Raw genomic sequence first — 19,580 nt, 5'->3', positions numbered from 1 at the left:
ACAACATAGTCCAGCATGATATGACTGTGATGTGGTGGGCTACAACAGTCCAGTGTGATATAACTAGGGTGTTGTGGGATACAAAACAGTTCAGCGTGATATAACTGGGATGTTGCAGGCTACAACACAGTCCAGTGTGATATAACTAGGATGTTGCAGGCTACAACACAGTCCAGTGTGATATAACTAGGATGTTGCAGACTACAACACAGTCCAGTGTGATATAACTAGGATGTTGCAGACTACAACACAGTCCAGTGTGATATAACTAGGATGCCGCAGGCTACAACACAGTCCAGTTTGATATAACTAGGATGTTGCAGGCTACAACACAGTCCAGTGTGATGTAACTGGAATGTGGTCAGTGATTGAAATAATTTTTCAACTCCTGTCAACTGGGCTGGTGGCCCATAAATGTTGCCTGCCCATCTTGAAAGTTGCCTGCCCACCTTTAAGTAACCCTCTCTTTGATTGGTTCTTATTGAACCCTGTGAACCACTGATATCCAATCATAACGCAGCTTACTATGACAGCCAGGTTTAGTGTCGTATTGCTATCTTCACTGGCTGAAGAGTTGTCCATGTATAATGATGGAATATGCTCGTAGCTTTCATTCATCTTTCTTAAATCAAAATATGACTTGAGAATTGAAATGCAATGATTGTCCTGAGAGCGAACTGATAGTAGGTCAACCTTAAATATTTCAGCCAGACAATCGGGCTGGTGGAGAGAATTTCCAGGCCGCCCGACTCAAAAATCACCGGCCACGGGCAGTCGGGCAGGCTGTTATTTCGCCCACTGGATGTGGTGGGCTACAACACCGTCCAGTGTGACATAACTAGGATGCTACAACATAGTCCAGTGTGATATAACTGGGATGTGGTGGGCTACAACACCGTCCAGTGTGACATAACTAGGATGCTACAACATAGTCCAGTGTGATATAACTGGGATGTGGTGGGCTACAACACAGTCCAGTGTGATATAACTAGGCTACAACAGTCCAGTGTGATATAACTAGGATGTTGCAGGCTAGAACACAGTCCAGTTTGATATAACTAAGATGTTGCAGGCTACAACACAGTCCAGTGTGATATAACTAGGATGTTGCAGGCTAGAACACAGTCTAGTGTGATATACCTGGATGTGGTGGGTTACAACACAGTCCAGTTTGATATAACTAGGTTGCTGCAGTGACAACACAGTCCAGTGTGATATAACTAGGATGTTGCAGGCTACAACACAGTCCAGCGTGATATAACTAGGATGTTGCAGGCTACAACTCAGTCCAGTGTGAGATAACTAGGCTACAACAGTCCAGTGTGATATAACTAGGATGTTGCAGGCTAGAACACAGTCTAGTGTGATATACCTGGATGTGGTGGGTTACAACACAGTCCAGTGTGATATAACTAGGATGTTGCAGGCTACAACACAGTCCAGTGTGATGTAACTAGGATGTTGCAGGCTAGAACACAGTCCAGTTTGATATAACTAGGATGTTGCAGGCTACAACACAGTCCAGTGTGAGATGACTAGGATGTTGCAGGCTACAACACAGTCCAGTGTGATATAACTAGGATGTCACAGGTTACAACAGTCCAGTGTGATATAACTGGGATGTTGCAGGCTACAACACAGTCCAGTGTGAGATGACTAGGATGTTGCAGGCTACAACACAGTCCAGTGTGACATAACTAGGATGTTGCAGGCTACAACACAGTCCAGTGTGATATAACTAGGATGTCACAGGTTACAACACAGTCCAGTGTGATATAACTGGGATGTTGCAGGCTACAACACAGTCCAGTGTGATATAACTAGGATGTCACAGGTTACAACACAGTCTAGTGTGATATAACTAGGATGTTGCAGGCTACAACACAGTCCAGTGTGATATAACTAGGATGTCACAGGTTACAACACAGTCCTGTGTGATATAACTAGGATGTCACAGGGTACAACACAGTCCAGTGTGATATAACTAGGATGTCACAGGTTACAACACAGTCCAGTGTGATATAACTAGGATGTCACAGGTTACAACATAGTCCTGTAAGATGTAACTGGGATGTTGCAGGCCAGCATGATATTGTTAATTACCATGGACTGAAAGAATGAGGCAATCAAAATGGCTGTGTTTTTAATCATACCATTGCATTCAGGCAGTTGGCAAGGTAAAATTATGAGGATTCGCTATCTTAATTTCACTTTATTTGATTTACTTTTTTGTGTAATGTGAAATTCATCAGTACGTTTTCAATGCAAACAAACAATAACTTGGATACAGTGTTGGCTACAGGGTTCAACGATATATACAGAGAAAATTCATCTGTCCATTCATTCAAAACAACAACTTGTTTGTCCGGACAATCTGTTAATAAAACCCATGTTAATCTGAAGAATTTTACTGACAATTCAACAGGCATGCACTGCGCACACTGATGTTCATAGATTCTTTACACATTTCATACTAATCAGCATCACATTCATAGAAGGAAACACAAGACAGAATAAAATTATAGTTCTTTTAATATCAACTCTCCCAAAAAGGGGAAACATTGCATGAGAGGATATTTCCTCAACCAAAAGAATTGCATAACGATCCTGAACAAAAAACACATCCAACTCTTGCATATTTCTTCTACACTCTGTCACATACTATGTACATGGATTTCATATCTTCCAACACTTCCAAAATCTGGTTCCAGGACTGTTGTGGCATAGATGTGGTACGGCATAGTATACACATACATCTGTAGTTCAGTTAGGTTCATCCTGAACCACAGTAAAGTGTTATATTCAGATCTGTAGGTAAACATGTTTGCAAATGATGTACAACATAAATATTCCATGCTTATATACCACTACATACTAGAACAAATAACCTGTCAGCACAATTATTACTGGTGTTGGGGTGTACTACATCTGAAGCATGTGTCCTGTGAAAGTTTCCATATTCTGATATGTTTTCATAATGCAAACATTAGAAATATAACAGTCCCCCCAAAAACAAAAGTATGATGAACCACAAAATAAAGTGTCCTCTGCTGAATCATTACCATAGTGACTCCAAAAATTAAATATGAACTATATGTACATCTGATAAAGCAGAGAAAAAGGCTGGTACATGGCAACCACATGAAGTATTTGATGTAGTGCTAAGTACTTCATAAATTATTACTAAACACATGATACATCATGGGTGGTGTACGAGCCTTCTCCGCCCTATCAAGGCCCTCCAGTTTATCAGTCACCCAAGTCTGTGCTAGATGGAGTTACTTCCACTTAGGGGCTTTCCCACGTGGGGCTCTGGCCTCCCAGCTTCATAGGCTCCGAGCTGGTACAGAGAAGGGCAAGTGGGACTAGATGACCTCATTATTCCTGGTAACAGCCACCTCATATGACACAAGCATGTTGCAGTGGAATAAAGGCCCCATAGACTTCACCTCAATAAATTGTAGTAAGATTGAGTGAGGTAAGCTTCTACAATAATTGATATGAGTAAACAGTAAGTGAGTTCAGTTTTACGCAACCCTTAGAAATATCATGGCGGGGGACACCAAAAATGTGCTTGACACATTAAACTCGTGTGGGGAATCGATCCCAGACCCTCAGCTTGACAAGTGGATGCTTTAACCACAGGGCTACACCACCCCAATATGAGTAAACAAACTGACTGATCATTCAAAAAGTACTGACATGAATGTAGCTAGTAACTAAGAAAATCATCTTGATAGCTATTCTTTCGAAGAACCCAAGAGTAGTGAGAACAACACAATTGGCTATTAATGCCATATAGCTTGCCAAGCATGTATGTGTCCTGATGTACATATGGCTTTCTTGTGAAACACCATGTTTAATAACACTTGCTGATAATCATCAACATTTTCACTGAGGAAAACTTAACTAGTGAGATGAGCAAGGTATGCATGTGCCTCTCAATTATATATCAATGTAGTATTCAAACTGGTATTACTCTGTTCACAAGAAGCACTCTCCAAACATTCTAGCAGTGTTAAAAATCACACGTAGATGTGTGGCAAAAGATATTGTGACAGGTCCATTGATCCAAAAACAGATTAATCAGAATGGGTTCTGTGGGTATGTTTTCCCCCTCCTAAACATTTATTGTCACACATTCTTTCTGTAGTTCAAAAAATGAGGAAGCAAATTGACATGTTTTGTCAAGAACACAGCTAATGTCTGTTGGTTTTTAAACAAAGAACACAAGGAGTGTGGAGTGACGGAGAGGGTGGAGTTATCAGTTGATAGGCCATGAGGTAGAACATCCTGAGATCCAGAAGGGCTGCACCAGGATTCAATATTTACATTGTTGACTTGAGCTCTGAAAATGAAATCATTCCATAATATTTTCAGTTTTAAATAATGCAGTCCACAAATAATTTTGTAAAAGCTATACTTCTTAGTTTTAGACATCAGTTTTTTCATGTTTTATTCACAGCACCACTTCATGCATGGCGTGACAAGAGCTGGTTTGAAGTATCTGTGAAATGATACAGCAGGTTTGAAGTATCAGTGAAATGATACAGCTGGTTTGAAGTATCAGTGAAATGATACAGCAGGTTTGAAATATCAGTGAAATGATACAGCTGCTTTGAAGTATCAGTGAAATGAAACAGCAGGTTTGAAGTATCAGTGAAATGAAACAGCAGGTTTAAAGTATCAGTGAGATGAAACAGCAGGTTTAAAGTATCAGTGAAATGATACAGCAGGTTTGAAGCATCAGTGACATGATACAGCAGGTTTGAAGCATCAGTGACATGATACAGCAGGTCTGAAGTATCAGTGACATGATACAGCAGGTCTGAAGCATCAGTGACATGATACAGCAGGTTTGAAGCATCAGTGAAATGATACAGCTGGTTTGAAGCATCAGTGACATGATACAGCAGGTTTGAAGCATCAGTGAAATGATACAGCAGGTTTAAAGTATCAGTGAAATGATACAGCAGGTTTAAAGTATCAGTGAAATGATACAGCAGGTTTAAAGTATCAGTGAAATGATACAGCAGGTTTGAAGCATCAGTGAATTGATACAGCAGGTTTGAAGCATCAGTGACATGATACAGCAGGTTTGAAGCATCAGTGACATGATACAGCAGGTTTGAAGCATCAGTGAAATGATACAGCAGGTTTGAAGCATCAGTGACATGGTGATACCTAGCTCATGAAAGAATTACTTCACTTTAGCCTTCATTTTATCTGATGTGTACTGTGATGTGACATGGGTTTCTTACTGAATGACTTGACACAAACTGAAACTCCGTTACTTTGTAATTAATTCTTTGCTTAAGAAGCACTGATAAATCATGTGATATAGTAAGAACATAATTTGTTGTGTTGGGCGAGGGGTTGGGATAGGGGGTTTCCCTCTCATTTGTTTCCACTATCACTCATGGATGGATGGTCCATGTCCATTTTAATATCCTTTGCAAAACATGTAACAGGAGATAAAAAATGTGAATCAGAGTAGAGTGTAAAATATTTAGGTAATGACACATGCCTTAATGAGTAACTGCAGTTACCTGTATTGTATTGTAGTGTCTCGGAACTGGCCAGTTATCCTTACAGTAACGACATGTGGAATATCTTCACCCGTCAGGAGACAAGGGTCTACGCTACAGTCTAAGTAAACTTAGTCTCAGTGTATTTCGTTACACTCCACCGCTGAGTCTAACAAAACCTAGTAGAAAGTCGCGTCAGGTAACCTTTCAGTGACCAATGACTGTCCAATCAAACGCGAGACTGTTAAGTAGACTTAACCAATCAGTAATGGCTACTATTTAGGGATCGGGGGGACTTTCAAAATATTCAGGTCACTGACACAGATCTCTCCACAAACAAAAATCCACATATAACACAATTATTTGACCTGCAGTATGTACACTTTGGGGTTTCTGTTGACATGGTTACCATTAGCTAATATTCCCGCAAGATGACATCCTTGAATATTACCAAAAACACCATTTTCAGCGACTGTTTACTCACCATTGTCATGGTTGTACGTATGCCGTATGCATCACCCAGAAGTGAGCATATGCTAAATAGCATTTGGAATCGTTCGGGTACGTATGTGCACCTAATACACGACAAATCTTATAGATAACAACTTCTTGGTTTACTTTTCACAATGTTTCTGGGCTAGTTCTTGCCCCTTCATCAGGTGGGGCTAGGGGAAATAAACCAAGAAGTTGTTATCTATAAGATTTGTTATGTATTACCACACCAACTTCTAAAATGCCTTCTATGTGCACCTAGTTTTAGGTTGTTAGATTAGTTAGTTGTATCAGTCCTTCTAGAACTGTCTTTGAAGGGCATTTAGAAGTGAAATGCATAAGAATGAAGATTTTTTAGAAGTGAAATGCATAAGAATGAAGATTTTATGGATATCAACTTCTTATATGAGAACACAACGTTACGGAGTTAATGCTTACTCCTTCATCAGGTGATTGAGAATGGGGTACAGAGCTATATTTATATGTACAGGTAAAACAATAACAAAGTAACAAGTGGAATGAATTAACGAAAGCTGGAAGCCAGTATAAACAAGCGCTGATTGGAACCCGACAGTTATGATAACAATGATAGAAGCCAATGGTAATACATTATAGATGATGGGATATGTTTACCCCCTACCTGTGTTATGTAAACCTGATGAAGGAGTAAGCATTAACTCCGAAACGTTGTGTTCTCATATAAGAAGTTGATATCCATAAAATCTTCATTCTCCTAGAACTGGTTTAGATTTAGTATAGTTATTGGGCTTTAATTATACCTTAAGGGGAGGAATAAAGTTTTAAAAACTTATTCTGTTGTGTGGTTACTTTGGTATGTGACAATATACTTAATATAAGGACACATACATAATGATACATTTGTACTTACTGTCATTAGAGATGAATTTTAGAGATTCACTGAATATTCAAAATCTTGATTGGCCTTTTTTGGGTCCATCTCCGATAAATTCATGTCCAAGTCCATTGCCACAGTTGCCGCAGGAAATCTGTCAACAAACGACAATCAGCTGTACCCATGGTAACAGGACATGTCAACATAAAGCACTAGTTAAAGGATATTTGTCAACATACAGTCAACATATGACATCTGACAAAACACAGCAAAGGCTGGCTTCAGGATATCTTGTAAACTCTAGCCACTGGACATATAGTGAAACCTGTCTAAACCGGCGTCCCAATGGCTTGAAATAAAATGCTGCTTTGCATGCAATGGTAGCGTAGTGATCGGCAAAGCAGGCGGGTTGGGTAGACCAAAGAGTCCAGCCTTGTCTAGATATATTGAACTGTGAAACTTAAGTCAGGGGTCATCTCAAAATGTTTTACATTCTTCAAAAAAATCTTTAATCCTCACAATGACACAAGGGACTGTGTCATCAATGTCTTTATCTCTATAATGCCTTATATCTTTTATAATTTTCCAACAATTAAAAACTTATTTACTATTACTAACTATTTATTTACTGACACGTCACTCACTTGAAAAAGCTAATGCAATCCGCAAATGCTTATAAAGCATAACCACAGTATTCCTTGAAAGGTTTGATTCACCATGCAATTACTACTTCCTGATCATCAAGTTTGCCAAGAAGATTAATTAGTGTATTGCATTATTGTACCTTCATTGAACTACTTATACCCATGCCAGTTTCGACAGTGTTTATTACCGATAAAATTGCTTGTTGTAACCGTAGAGTCATACCGCAATAGACAAGTGCCAGATTAGACAATGTTTTAATTTATATCATAACATTGCTGTAAAAGACAATGTTTTATTTATCATAATATCATTATAAAATTTTATACCATTTTTCACAGTGTGCCACATTAGTCAGGTGCCAGTGTTGGCAGGTTTCACTTTATTTCAGCGTACAGCCAACATATGCTCTCACTGTCGTGCTCTCGGAAATAGAAAAAACCTGATTTTTCACATTTATCTCTACAATTTATGCAGTTGATATGCAAAAGTGTGAAATATCTGTAAAACTAAGTTCAGCCTGACTACAATTCCAGTAGTAAGGAGACAGGAAACCTGAAAAACAAGACTTTATTGAGAGATTAGTGCAGAAATGAGCAATGAACAGTCCAAAGTGACTCATCTGGAACAGGCTTTACGCAAATTAAAGTGCTATGGTATTGTATAACAAAGGGCACATTTTAAACACCCATTTTGTTATTAGTCTTAGCTTCATTATAAACGATAGCTGACGTAAAAAATAATAACTTTATTGTTGAAACTATCAAGGATGTTGCTACCATGGAGTCTCTCTATCACTATGAAAAGAGACAGGTAGGAGGGGTAGTCTCAAAAGCAAAACCACTACGGGTGAAGCAGACAATGGTTGGGGTAGGGCAGGGGGGATAGAGATATCAGCATAGATATGATAATCCCATTGGGGAAAGTTGGGAAGTACACAGCATGTCCTAACATATACACTGTATAACAATACCCAATCCTGTTGATCTTTGGTTGGTCATGCCACCTATATATTCTGAGACACTTAATGCGATGCCTTCCTATGGGTATCAGGTATTATACTCTTTTACATATCTTAACATAAACTTCATGAAAAAAATATGCTTAAGATGTTTAGCAGTAGATAAAACATATTCAACACACGTCAAGAAGCCCAAAATATCTTTAAGATGCCCCCTTGTGCCAGAAGGCAGTGGATGCATTTCATGCCGTCTACAGTCTGATCTACTGTTTTCAGCAGCTATTCATATTTTTTGTCATAAGTTCTGTCCAGTTTTACAAATAAACATGCTTTTCTGGGTATCTTCTTATGCAACCCACTGAATGCCACATTAGGCCAAAGTGAGTTATTCTGACATATCCTCTTTGCAGTTGTGTAATTTTGAGAGATACAGAGTAACAGCCTAAGGACAGTTTTTTTTCTATTTTCAACAGCACTTTCTTCATACATAGAAAAGATATTTGTCATTAGGCTCATGCTGTTGATCACTGGATTGTCTGGTCCAGACTAAATTATTTACAGACCGCCGCCATATAGTGGAAACATTGCTGAGTCTGGCATAAAACTAAACTCACTCACTGAGGTTGACACAATGGAACTGCCTGGCATTTGAATTCACTTTCCTGTGATACCAACTAAGACACTAATACAGCCTCTCCTCAGTGCTCTCCTCAGTGCCAGACACAATCATGACTGACATGTTACCTTGATGGCCCTTCGAGACTCAGGCCGCCGTGATACACTGTCTGGTCGTATCAACTCTGTGAAGGATGGCCAAGGGGAAGAATGTTCAAACTTGGCCTTGCTGTGAAACAGCTCATTGTTACATGCAGAACAAACATAGATACCTGAAATATACAGAATTCACAACAGAATGCCATTTTCATCTTCAAACAGATGACAAATTAATTTTGCACTATGACATTATTCATAATTCAAAAGCCATTGTTCATGACTCATGACTACACTTCAGTTTGATGACTGTGTAGGTGATGATGTTACAACCATTCTGTAGGTAAGGATGGCAACACTTAGTTTGTACATGAACTATTTTTGTTTTGGACTGGGGGTGGGGTGGGGTAATTCATATTGTACATGCCTCTTCATTAAAATCTTCCAAAAGTCATCATTGCTTGTCTGTTGTTATGTAATTGTTTTAACTGTGCATATTACAGACTACCTTAAGCTACAGAATCATAGCACTGGCTAGTAATTATGTAAGAGAGCGTTTTCGCTTTACTTATTACTTGACATTATTTAAATGTTGTATGTTTTGTATTGTATACATATTTATTGTGTAAGGGCGTCTTTTTTATGAAGAACAAACAGACAGCAAATCTCACACACCTTGTTTGTGTCACTATGTCAACACACCTGCATGACTGTTACAGAACTACATTAACACAGAATTTGTCTTGTCTTTGAACATGATCAAAAGCATCCTTAATTTCTACATTTACTTCAGTCTTGCGAAAAATCAGTGATTAATGAAAAACTCATATGAAGCTGAGATAAGATACAGACTGCATGTATCCCATGATGATCTTCTCACTGCTCTTCTATGGAGAGAAAACCCTAATCTTCCCTACATATATCACTTGTATTAGCAAGTCCACACCATTTTTAGATCAACGGTTCAGATTTTTAAAACTATTTTTCCAAGGTTTGTTGATACATCAGCATTGCAACAAACTTTACCTGATTAAATTCTGTCCATCCGTTCTTGATCAACAAGGTGATCAAGTCAACTACTGTCAACTCTGCGAAATGTCCACATTTCCATTTTTGTGAAAAAAACGTCACACCTATATATTTCAAGTACCAAACTATTTTAAGTAAATGTTGTTGAACCACAAATATATTAATAGTCTTTTCTATCAGCACAGTGCTTTACAGAGGAAAAATGTTTCATCTGGAATTATATGTCTTCTTTGAACATCCTAGAAATTCGAATCAACGTATGTTTCAGGTCTGCAGAAGAAGAAAGAAACGGTTCATTAAACATCATGACTGATGTACAATGTCAGTGTTGGCAAAATCAGTATCTTAACACTAAATTATTGAAACAGATTCAAGTTAGAAAGTCAAGATTATGAAGTGCTACCTTTGTTTTGCATCAATTAAGATGAACTTAAGATTGTAACATGTTTTCATATATTCTAATCTTAAACCTGTATCACCAGTGTTGAAGATTCAATTTAGACAGTGATTTTAAAGACAGTGCTGAAGATACCATGTTTCAAACCTGAAGCAAATCTGATGCTGAATTATATCAGTGTATGTTGCGCATATGTTGTGATGCTGTAATGTGCAAAAAATACTTACTCTCTACCCAAATCTACATCATGTGTTTATGTAAGTGCTATGACATCCACAAATGAATAATGCTGAATTCTGCTTAAATTAAAAGATCAATAAAATATTGTCAGTTTTCAAATATTACTATTATTAGCCACAATTTTGTGTTCTATGGCTGTCACTTCTGGATACAGACAGAAAATACATGTAAATCTGAAAATAACATACATATTGCACAAGGTATTTGAAACATAAATAATGCTTTCCTACCTGTTTAATAATCAAAGTACACACATTTGAACACTTTAAAACATATTAAGCATGTTAAATGAAATTACTCAATGAATGAGTTAATGACGCGATCATTGTTAGCTGGATTCACACATGGAGTTGTCTGCCCCTGGCAATACACCCCTCCCTCACACAAATCTATCTGAAATGTGCATCCCTGGTTACATTAAGTTAAAATTTGTTTTATAATGAAGAGGATTGATGTGTTCTTATGATAAAAATAATCTAAAGTGTGCCATCGATTGATAAAACAAATTTCAATGTTCAGCAATATTTTAAAGGGTTGAAAAACTATGAAAGAACAGAGCAGACCAACCTTTTTCGCCAATGGCGCCAACGCGGGAATATCTTCTGAAGGGACCAGTCGTTGTTTTTCACCCAAATACATCGTGGAAAAAGCCAGAACACGTAAAACAAGGACCCCCAAAATTGGACCAGGTTTTCATGAGTACTACAGAGTTACGTCCCTTGGCAACTCACTTAGTGTGGACTTGCTACTTGTATAACAGTTGCATAAGCAATAACCTAGTTATATATTGGTATGTTTTCAATTTTTGTCCAATCTTACCAACCTTTCTCGAAATGATCTCTGTAATGTTCCCCGCTGGACCACCCGCAAAATGACATCTTGTTATAAGGTGATAATTTAACTTCCTTGATTGACTGTTGACTGCTCCTGCTTCTGGTGTTTCCCTTCCTGAACTTCATCAACGTACGAAAGTTAGAAGCTGCGCTCTGCATATGTTACATAAGAAGATGTAGCGGAACGATTCTACCTTGTCAAAGGGATTAATTTTCATTAATGGAGTTTCTGTGTTTTAATTCTTCTTACATTTAGATTAGTGTTTCAGTATATACATGTACCTCTAGTACAAGTTCGAAACGTATATCACTTTGTACTAGCTTAGCATGTGGTTGCTGAGATAAACAACATGGCGGATCTCATCAATCGGGTAGGGTCGCCCATGGACATTTGCGAAGAAAGTCTTGACGAGTCTCCGGATAAAATAGAAAAAAGGAAAAAGCTTTTGGCACTTAAACAACGAACAAGATCACGTATCCTTCGCATTGAAGTTGTAACTCCGCCACTTTGAAGTTTTGATTACAGTGAACCCGCCTCTTGAAATACTGCCTGTCCTAATTTCGATCAACATGTCTAACTCAAAGTATCAGTGTTGTATTGTTGTATTTGCCACATTTATTGATGTTCTGTTTGCTAGATTGGTGATATAACACCCAAAGAAAAAATGTGTTTTATATAGGATTTAAGATCACAAGCAATATCACTATGTCATGTTTAGGGCACATCTCCTTATATTACCTTCACAGATCTAAAGAATGACAAAAGTGATATTGAACCAATGGCAAAACAGTTTTCCTAAACTACATATTCTGATAATTGTTACAAAAAAAAGATATCTATATATTGATTCTATTGCTTGACAATATGCTAAGTGATTCATTTAAATGTTATTTTCTATGGTATTAGAACCACTACAGACATACATTCCAAAAACGTCACACAAGAATGATATTAAATGAACTTTTGTTTATTGAGCATCGATATTTGCAGGCAACCTAAAGACAGCTATTTTCAAAATAGACATGTAAAATATGAACCTGCATGTAAAATCTTTAACGTTGTCTCCAGCATTTCTGATTGGTTCCATTGAAGCAGTAAACAAGAAGATCAGCAATTTGGATCGTAAGCTTCAGGGTTACACTCAGCTAGTGTGTGAGAGCCGTGCTGCCAGCCATGCAGACCTGGCTGACCTGTTTCCGGCCAATGCTATGGGTCGGGACAGGTATCATCAGAGAGGTATGTGAATTATATTCCATTGGTGTGTATCTGTACATACATATACCAGTATTTCAACATATGCAACAGTACTAGAGCCAAATGTGAATTCTGAGTTTGAATAGGCATTTGATGCTAAGGTTTGCTGACACATTGCTGGATTGGGTGTCAAATTATTAATCATTGGTTTACCTGGTATGATGTCCACACTTAACCAACAAACAATGCACAATGCAAAGTCAATTTGTCAAACTTCTTTTGATTTCATTTCAGAAAAGGAGACCAAAGAAGTGAACTGTTTTGCTGGAATCTATACTCTAAAGTCCAGTAAGTAAGAGAAATCTACATTAATGACAATCAATCTCACGAGAAGCCTTATTAACAGCAGTGAAGCAAATATTCATACATTTGTAATGACAGCTGTTGTGAGGTTTAAGTGAAAAGTTCTGATCCTAAACTATGATGGTTGTTAATTAGTTATCAACATAATCCTATCCAAGTTCAACACAGCAAGGATGACTCATCACCATTTGCATAATGGATAATATTATTCTTTTGCAATCTGCCCTGAAACTCAGCATGCTGAAACCATGGTCGTGCAGAATTCACTCATGAAGAATGTTCTCAACTCTCATGCTATATCATCAACAATCCTTTACAAGACTTCCAATCCTATTGCTTAAGAGAAAAAAATAAATGTAAAACACCTTAGGTTTTCACCTTCCTCACCTTTTGAACTAAACTATATGTTTAAAAAATGCTTGAAATTTTGGCCCATGTGCACTGTGCATGCAATTTTTCATTTTCAGTCAGAATGTTTGTGTTCCATGCTAGAGCATTAACCACCCTCTCTTCTCTCAAGCAGAAATAGTGACAGTGCCCAATGATATATTCTTCATTTCTTAGTATTCTTTATAATCTTACATGTTATGCCATCTATTTCAGCCCTTGTCCCTGGACTCAGCCAAAGAGTGAAACACATATCCAAGATCAGTTTGCAGCCCAGCAAGACAACTATCAGTGTATGTAGGGTTTAATTGCACTGTAGTGCATTACTAATATCCTGTTATCATAAGCATCATGTTGGAAGTGTTGCACCTGTTAAGGTTTGATCCCATTCAGTTTCTTACTATGGTACTTATGAAGTGTTTCATACCTCAGTTTGTCAATAATGTTCCCTAGTGTTAACACTACAGGGTTCATCCCACCATCTGCCCCAAGGGAATTAGGACAAAATCATGAATTTTCTGCTTTGAGATGATTATGTAATGGTCATCACAGGTTTTGAATGAGTGAGGGAGTATAGCTTAACAGTGTTACCACAGTATTCCAATAGGAATCCAGTATTACAGTAGGCCCTCGTGATCTCATGCAAGTCATACTGAAAAACATCTTTTCGTCCTTTACAGTCATTTTGGTTAAACATTTGCCAAACTTGTTGTAAGTGAGATTAAACTTTACTCTACTAGTATGTTGTGGATGTTTTCAGTATGTCTAATAATGATCATTGTACCTTTTCTTGCACTTGTGAAAGGTGAAATTTGTCGTGGCCATTGCCCACTCTTAACTACTAATTGTGGTTGAAACTGGTAATTGTGACTAGGTTTCATTTTTTACAACAGGCTGTTATAGTTAATTTACACAAACTGTTCAACATGTATCATATTTCAGCTTTTACTCATCTTGTTACAGGCCAAAAAGGAGACAGGAAAACCAAAATTTGTTGAGGTAAGTATGCGTTTTATAGAAGATTCATCACTACAACTTTAACATATTTGAATTCAGTAACTTTCAATTCCTATTCATTTCATTTGCAGTGTAGGCATCCTTTGCAGTAGTATTAAATGTATTACAGCCTTGTGTATAATTTGTTATCCTTTTCTGTGCAGCTGCATCAGTATCCTGGCTATGACCCTACAGAGTTAACTCCCCTACCAGATGGGATCGCTGCTGCCGACATGCTGAAAAATGCAGCTGGGGCTTCCATGGGACTTGACCGCAAGGTGAGCAATTATCTGTAGATAATCACAACATCTGATCAAAGTAGTTGATCAAAATAGTTGTGTGTACAGTAGTCTCTAGATAATTGATAGAGCAGGTTACTGCTTAATCCAGTGACAATGGCTTCCTATAATGTGATGGATTTGGTTTCATTTCTGTAAAGTGAATTTTGTGTAACTGAAGATTAGGGTTTTTCCCTCATGAATGCATTTGGAAAATTGTGAAGATTTTGTGTGTGTTTTATGCTAGGCTGTGAATATACACTTTTAGTAATGAGCACCTGTGTTGATTACAGCCACACTTCAAGCCCGAGTTTGATCACCTGTTCTACTCACAGATGTCACAAGCAGTACTGCAGGTCAGGACATCACCACACTCTCCCTATCATCTTTTTTTTCTATTTTCACTGCCGATAAATGGATGCTCAGAGCATTTTGACATGATATTGCTGCTTTGTTCATCTTGACATCATGCATGGATAAAGTCATGGCTGCAACAGACTGACTCTTGGTAAAGTCCAAGACCCCATTCCTAACAGCGATCATAGAGTTACGACAGTTGTAACTCCCATGCTTTAACATAGACTTGCAACTGTCGTAGCACTAAGGTCACTTTCAGGAACGGGGCCCTGTATAGGTGTGCTGATTAGATTCAGATCAAGAAATCATCTTACACTTGAGAAGGTGAACTTTCTTCCAATGCCACCTTGACTGTTCCTAATCAAACCTTTCTGATTTATATCTTATCTCAGCATGTCTGTTCCAGTGTCACCATGGCTGTTCTTTATCTCATGCTGTATGTTCAAATATACCTCACCATGTCTGTTAACATGCAGGATCTGTTCTGGTACTATTTCCTGGAGAAGTTTCAGTCCAGTCGCAACTCCCAGGTGAAGCTGTTTAACCGTATCGCCCACAACTATGTGAAGCTGACAATTTATGCCAAGAACCCAGTGTACAGGGACACATTCCTCAAGGTGGGACCATAATATGCATTATTTAGCCTCCTTTGATAAAACTAAGGAAAGATCTGATGAAAATTTCTTCTAGAAGTTAAATCATAAATGTGATTCATATTGCCATTTCCAGACTCTTTAATTGGTGATTACCTAAAGTAATGCCAGAAATGCGTGGAAAATGCTTTTTAGCAGTTATTTGACAATAGTTGTTATATAAGATTCCAAACTCATACCACCTCAACCTAATATGGCATAAGTAATCATGATGTACCATTCCCTAATCATGATTATTTGTAAAATATCGAAAAACTTCGAAGAAACATACTATACTGTGAGCCACCTGGCAGACAGATAGCGTTCATGTAACGCAATGGCAGTGCATGTCAGGGACCATCTCAAAATATCAAATGTCAGTGTCACTGACAGAACATGGTCTTTATCCTTTTGCCACACATCTGGGATAATTCTCACAAAAGAAGCATACACAACTCTATTTGAACTACATTTTGAATGTGCTGTAGCATTCCTGGAAAACATGTTTTTTTGTCATATTGTTTCTATCAGTGACATATTTCTTGCAAAACGGCATGTTGTCAGCAATCCATGTGTTTGAGCAGGCATACCCAATGCTGATGTGCCAGGCTGTCTACTCTGCCTTCTGCCACGCCTTCCCAGACTCATACCGACAGTTCGGAGAGGTCTTCAAGGATGACCTTGTGGCCCTCATCATGGAGTGGATGACAGGTACACTCACCGTTGTTGTATCATTGCGGGTGTCAGTGTTAGTGTCGTTTGTGTCAAACTGTCAGAAAAAACATTAGCTAGTGTGATATATGTTCTCTTCCAGGGCTGCGTCTAGCCCCAAGGGTGTGGCTGACCTGGAACATGGATCATCTGGAACCAGCCAACATCAAGATGAGGGAAGAAATACTCTCACAGAAGAACAAGAAGTGTAAGTTTCCCTTTTGTTGTGAGTTTCACATCCACTTTAAAGTTTTGCACCTGCTGCACTGGGCTTCACATCCGCTTTACTAAATTTCACGTTTTAAGTCTGTAGTTATTACTCACTATGAAAATATGAAAATATCATGTTTTACATGTACCAGTGTTTTTCCTGCAGCCAGCACAGCCATCAACTTTGACTTCCTGGACAGTCTGGTGTCCAGCGTTCCAAGCCAGTACACCTCCAACACTTCCCTCAACCAGTCGGGATCACGATCGTCTCTCTCTTCCAATTGGACTCAGAAGAAATATGTGCCCAGGATACCTCGTGCTCGTAAAAGCACTCAGTCGCTGTCTCGTAAAGTTTCAACTTTGAAAGTAGTATCCCCTGCATCTTCCCAGGATTCCCATGTGATTGACACAGTTGCCGATGCACAGATCAGTCCCAGAAAACAGTCCCAGAAGCTGTTGGACCCTCGGAAGTTGCTGGAAGCCCTGACTCCAATCCGAGAAATTACTGGGGAAGATGAAGACCCACACACGGACATAGAGGACAAGAAGCTCTCCCAGATGTCTGCATCTGCAGCTAAAGAAATCTCACACTCCCGGGACAGTGCAGGCAAGATTGAGGTCAGTTGAAAATTATCACATTGAACAGAAACACATTGAACAAGTCATCTGAGGAAACATGATATTCAGACCATCATCTAAGGTGCAAGACACATACAGGTCTAAACTGTACGTCTGTAAAACACAAACTGTTCTGACTAAGACAACTAAAACCTCCTGAGAGCTGTGACCTAACCAGCTTTATATTGTTAAATTTGCATAGTAAATTTGCATGAACTTTTCTCTAAACATATTATCAAGACTGGTCAAAGAGTATTTTTGACTTAACTTGGATTTCCACAACTTTCATAGCAGGATGATGGATTAAGTGATATGTTGTCATTCAGTCACACCCTGCCTGTCGAGGCCCCGACTTTGTGAGATCTGCCTTCAACATCAGCGGCCACAGTCCCCTGGTTGCACACTTCATGAAGATGAAGAACCTGACAACTGAAGCGGGTGTTAATTTCCGGGTGCAGAGGACAGAGATGGAAAACCTGCCAGCATATCCTTCATATCAAATGCTTGTTGTTTAACACTGCTGACAGAATGGTTCCATCTGTGTCGCAGTGGATGAGATGAACTAGTGATAGATATCATGAGCTCTAATCTTTGCTGTCTTTTCTTGCAATCAACCAAGTAACCCAACCATAACCATCTCATCCTCTTCCAACAAAGATAGGTAGCCAACATCCATGGCCAATGGTAAAAAGTAATAATTTGTTTATTGATAAAGAATATAATAAAAATTTTCCAATAATGGAGTAAGTGGGAAGACATGGGATACTACAATAACAGCTGTAAGTATTCAGTGAAGGCTGCAAAGCTATTTTTTTTCCAGTGTAGTGGTAAGTATTGTCATACAAGCATGAGACATAAAGAGTTTTAGACACACCTGTTTTGAATCAGTTGATTTGGATGTCAGACAAACCGTTGTGAAGTGTATTCTTTAACCAACACCACTCTAGATACCCCAACCTACAGGGATGTGATCCGTACATCTCTTAAGACCATCAAAGACATAGAGCAGCAATTCTCACAGTAAGTTCCTCACCTATCATAATTAACTGATTACATGCAGGAGTCAGCAACCTTCCTGTGTGAAACATTGGACATGATTCATGCAAGATAAACGTGAACTGCTATAGTATATCTGTTTAACCTTTAAATTTATGGGCAGGAAACCTTGAAACAACCATGCACATTTTCACCCACAGAATGTACACCCAGAGTATGCGTGAGAACACTGTGTTTGTCAAGAAGCAGAATGCAATCATGCGGGAACATATGCAGAAGGAATCAGCCCTCTTGTCGAGGACTAAGGAGGTCAAGAGGCTCAGTGATCTGCTCATTCTGGAACAGAGAGTGAGTGTCAAATGCTGTTGGCTGGCACATTCTAATGAGGGGAGTCATATCTTGTATGGTTGATAGAGAGGAAGGGAACATTGTATCTGGATGGGTTGGTTATGAATATGGGAATATTGCATCTGAATGGGTTGGTAACAGGTAGGGGGCACATTGTTTTTGGATGGGTTGGTTATAGGTCTGGGAACATGGTCTCTCGATGGGTTGGTAAAAGGTGGGGGAAAATCGTGTCTGGATGGGTTGGTTATAGGTAGGATAACATTGTGTCAAGATGGGATAGTTGAAGGTCTAGTAGCATTTTAGTCTGGATAAGTCACTTGGAGGGTGAGCATGAGTAATGTTACTTAATCCTTTGTGAATACTGAGATGTCTTTGATTGCAGAAAGGTGAAGATTCCATTTCTGCTGGAGCAGACGCTGCCATAGAAGCAGCACTAATGGCACAAGAGTGAGGCTGATGACGACAACCTGCTTGATCCACTTGTACCAACCTGATCCAATATTGTCTGTGATACTACCCAGTGCTTTTGTGATACTTCAACCATTGTTGACATTTCTGTACATAACCCAGTACATAGTGGCTTCACTGTGCAATATGATCTTGTAGATGCAAGAAAGTAGATATTGTTGGGACAATTTTCAAAACTGTCCATTATTTATTTTATACGTATTTTATAGACTTTGTCCAATAACCAAAGGTTTGATTTGCAAGTTGCATAATCCATGTTGACAAGCTGACTTTAATGTGACATTTTCATTAAAATGTTGACAATATGTGTATAGAAAACATGTTTGTGCTGTGTA

General features: G+C 38.6%; 2 protein-coding genes across 2 annotated transcripts; one reads left to right on the top strand and one right to left on the bottom strand.

Annotated features, from left to right (window-relative positions):
* Window positions 1–2,514: 2,514 nt before the first annotated feature.
* LOC137283321 (methionine-R-sulfoxide reductase B1-A-like) lies at window positions 2,515–11,841 on the bottom strand. The gene is made up of 4 exons (XM_067814774.1): window positions 11,677–11,841; window positions 9,221–9,363; window positions 6,910–7,027; window positions 2,515–4,348 (listed from the first exon to the last, which is right to left on the bottom strand). Exons 1-4 carry the CDS (start codon window positions 11,810–11,812, stop codon window positions 4,329–4,331), a joined length of 417 nt encoding a protein of 138 aa, XP_067670875.1. The 5' UTR covers window positions 11,813–11,841; the 3' UTR covers window positions 2,515–4,328.
* Window positions 11,842–11,999: 158 nt separating this feature from the next.
* On the top strand, window positions 12,000–19,548 carry LOC137284253 (protein FAM227A-like). Its single transcript, XM_067815995.1, has 15 exons — window positions 12,000–12,160; window positions 12,756–12,923; window positions 13,176–13,229; window positions 13,848–13,924; window positions 14,595–14,630; window positions 14,792–14,905; window positions 15,199–15,261; window positions 15,739–15,879; window positions 16,479–16,605; window positions 16,709–16,813; window positions 16,982–17,433; window positions 17,760–17,917; window positions 18,376–18,453; window positions 18,630–18,777; window positions 19,160–19,548. Exons 1-15 carry the CDS (start codon window positions 12,037–12,039, stop codon window positions 19,226–19,228), a joined length of 1,914 nt encoding a protein of 637 aa, XP_067672096.1. The 5' UTR covers window positions 12,000–12,036; the 3' UTR covers window positions 19,229–19,548.
* Window positions 19,549–19,580: the final 32 nt, after the last annotated feature.

This window comes from Haliotis asinina, chromosome 5, assembly GCF_037392515.1.
Source record: "Haliotis asinina isolate JCU_RB_2024 chromosome 5, JCU_Hal_asi_v2, whole genome shotgun sequence".
Lineage (NCBI taxonomy): Eukaryota > Metazoa > Mollusca > Gastropoda > Lepetellida > Haliotidae > Haliotis > Haliotis asinina.
This window is presented reverse-complemented; position numbering and strand designations above follow the sequence as displayed.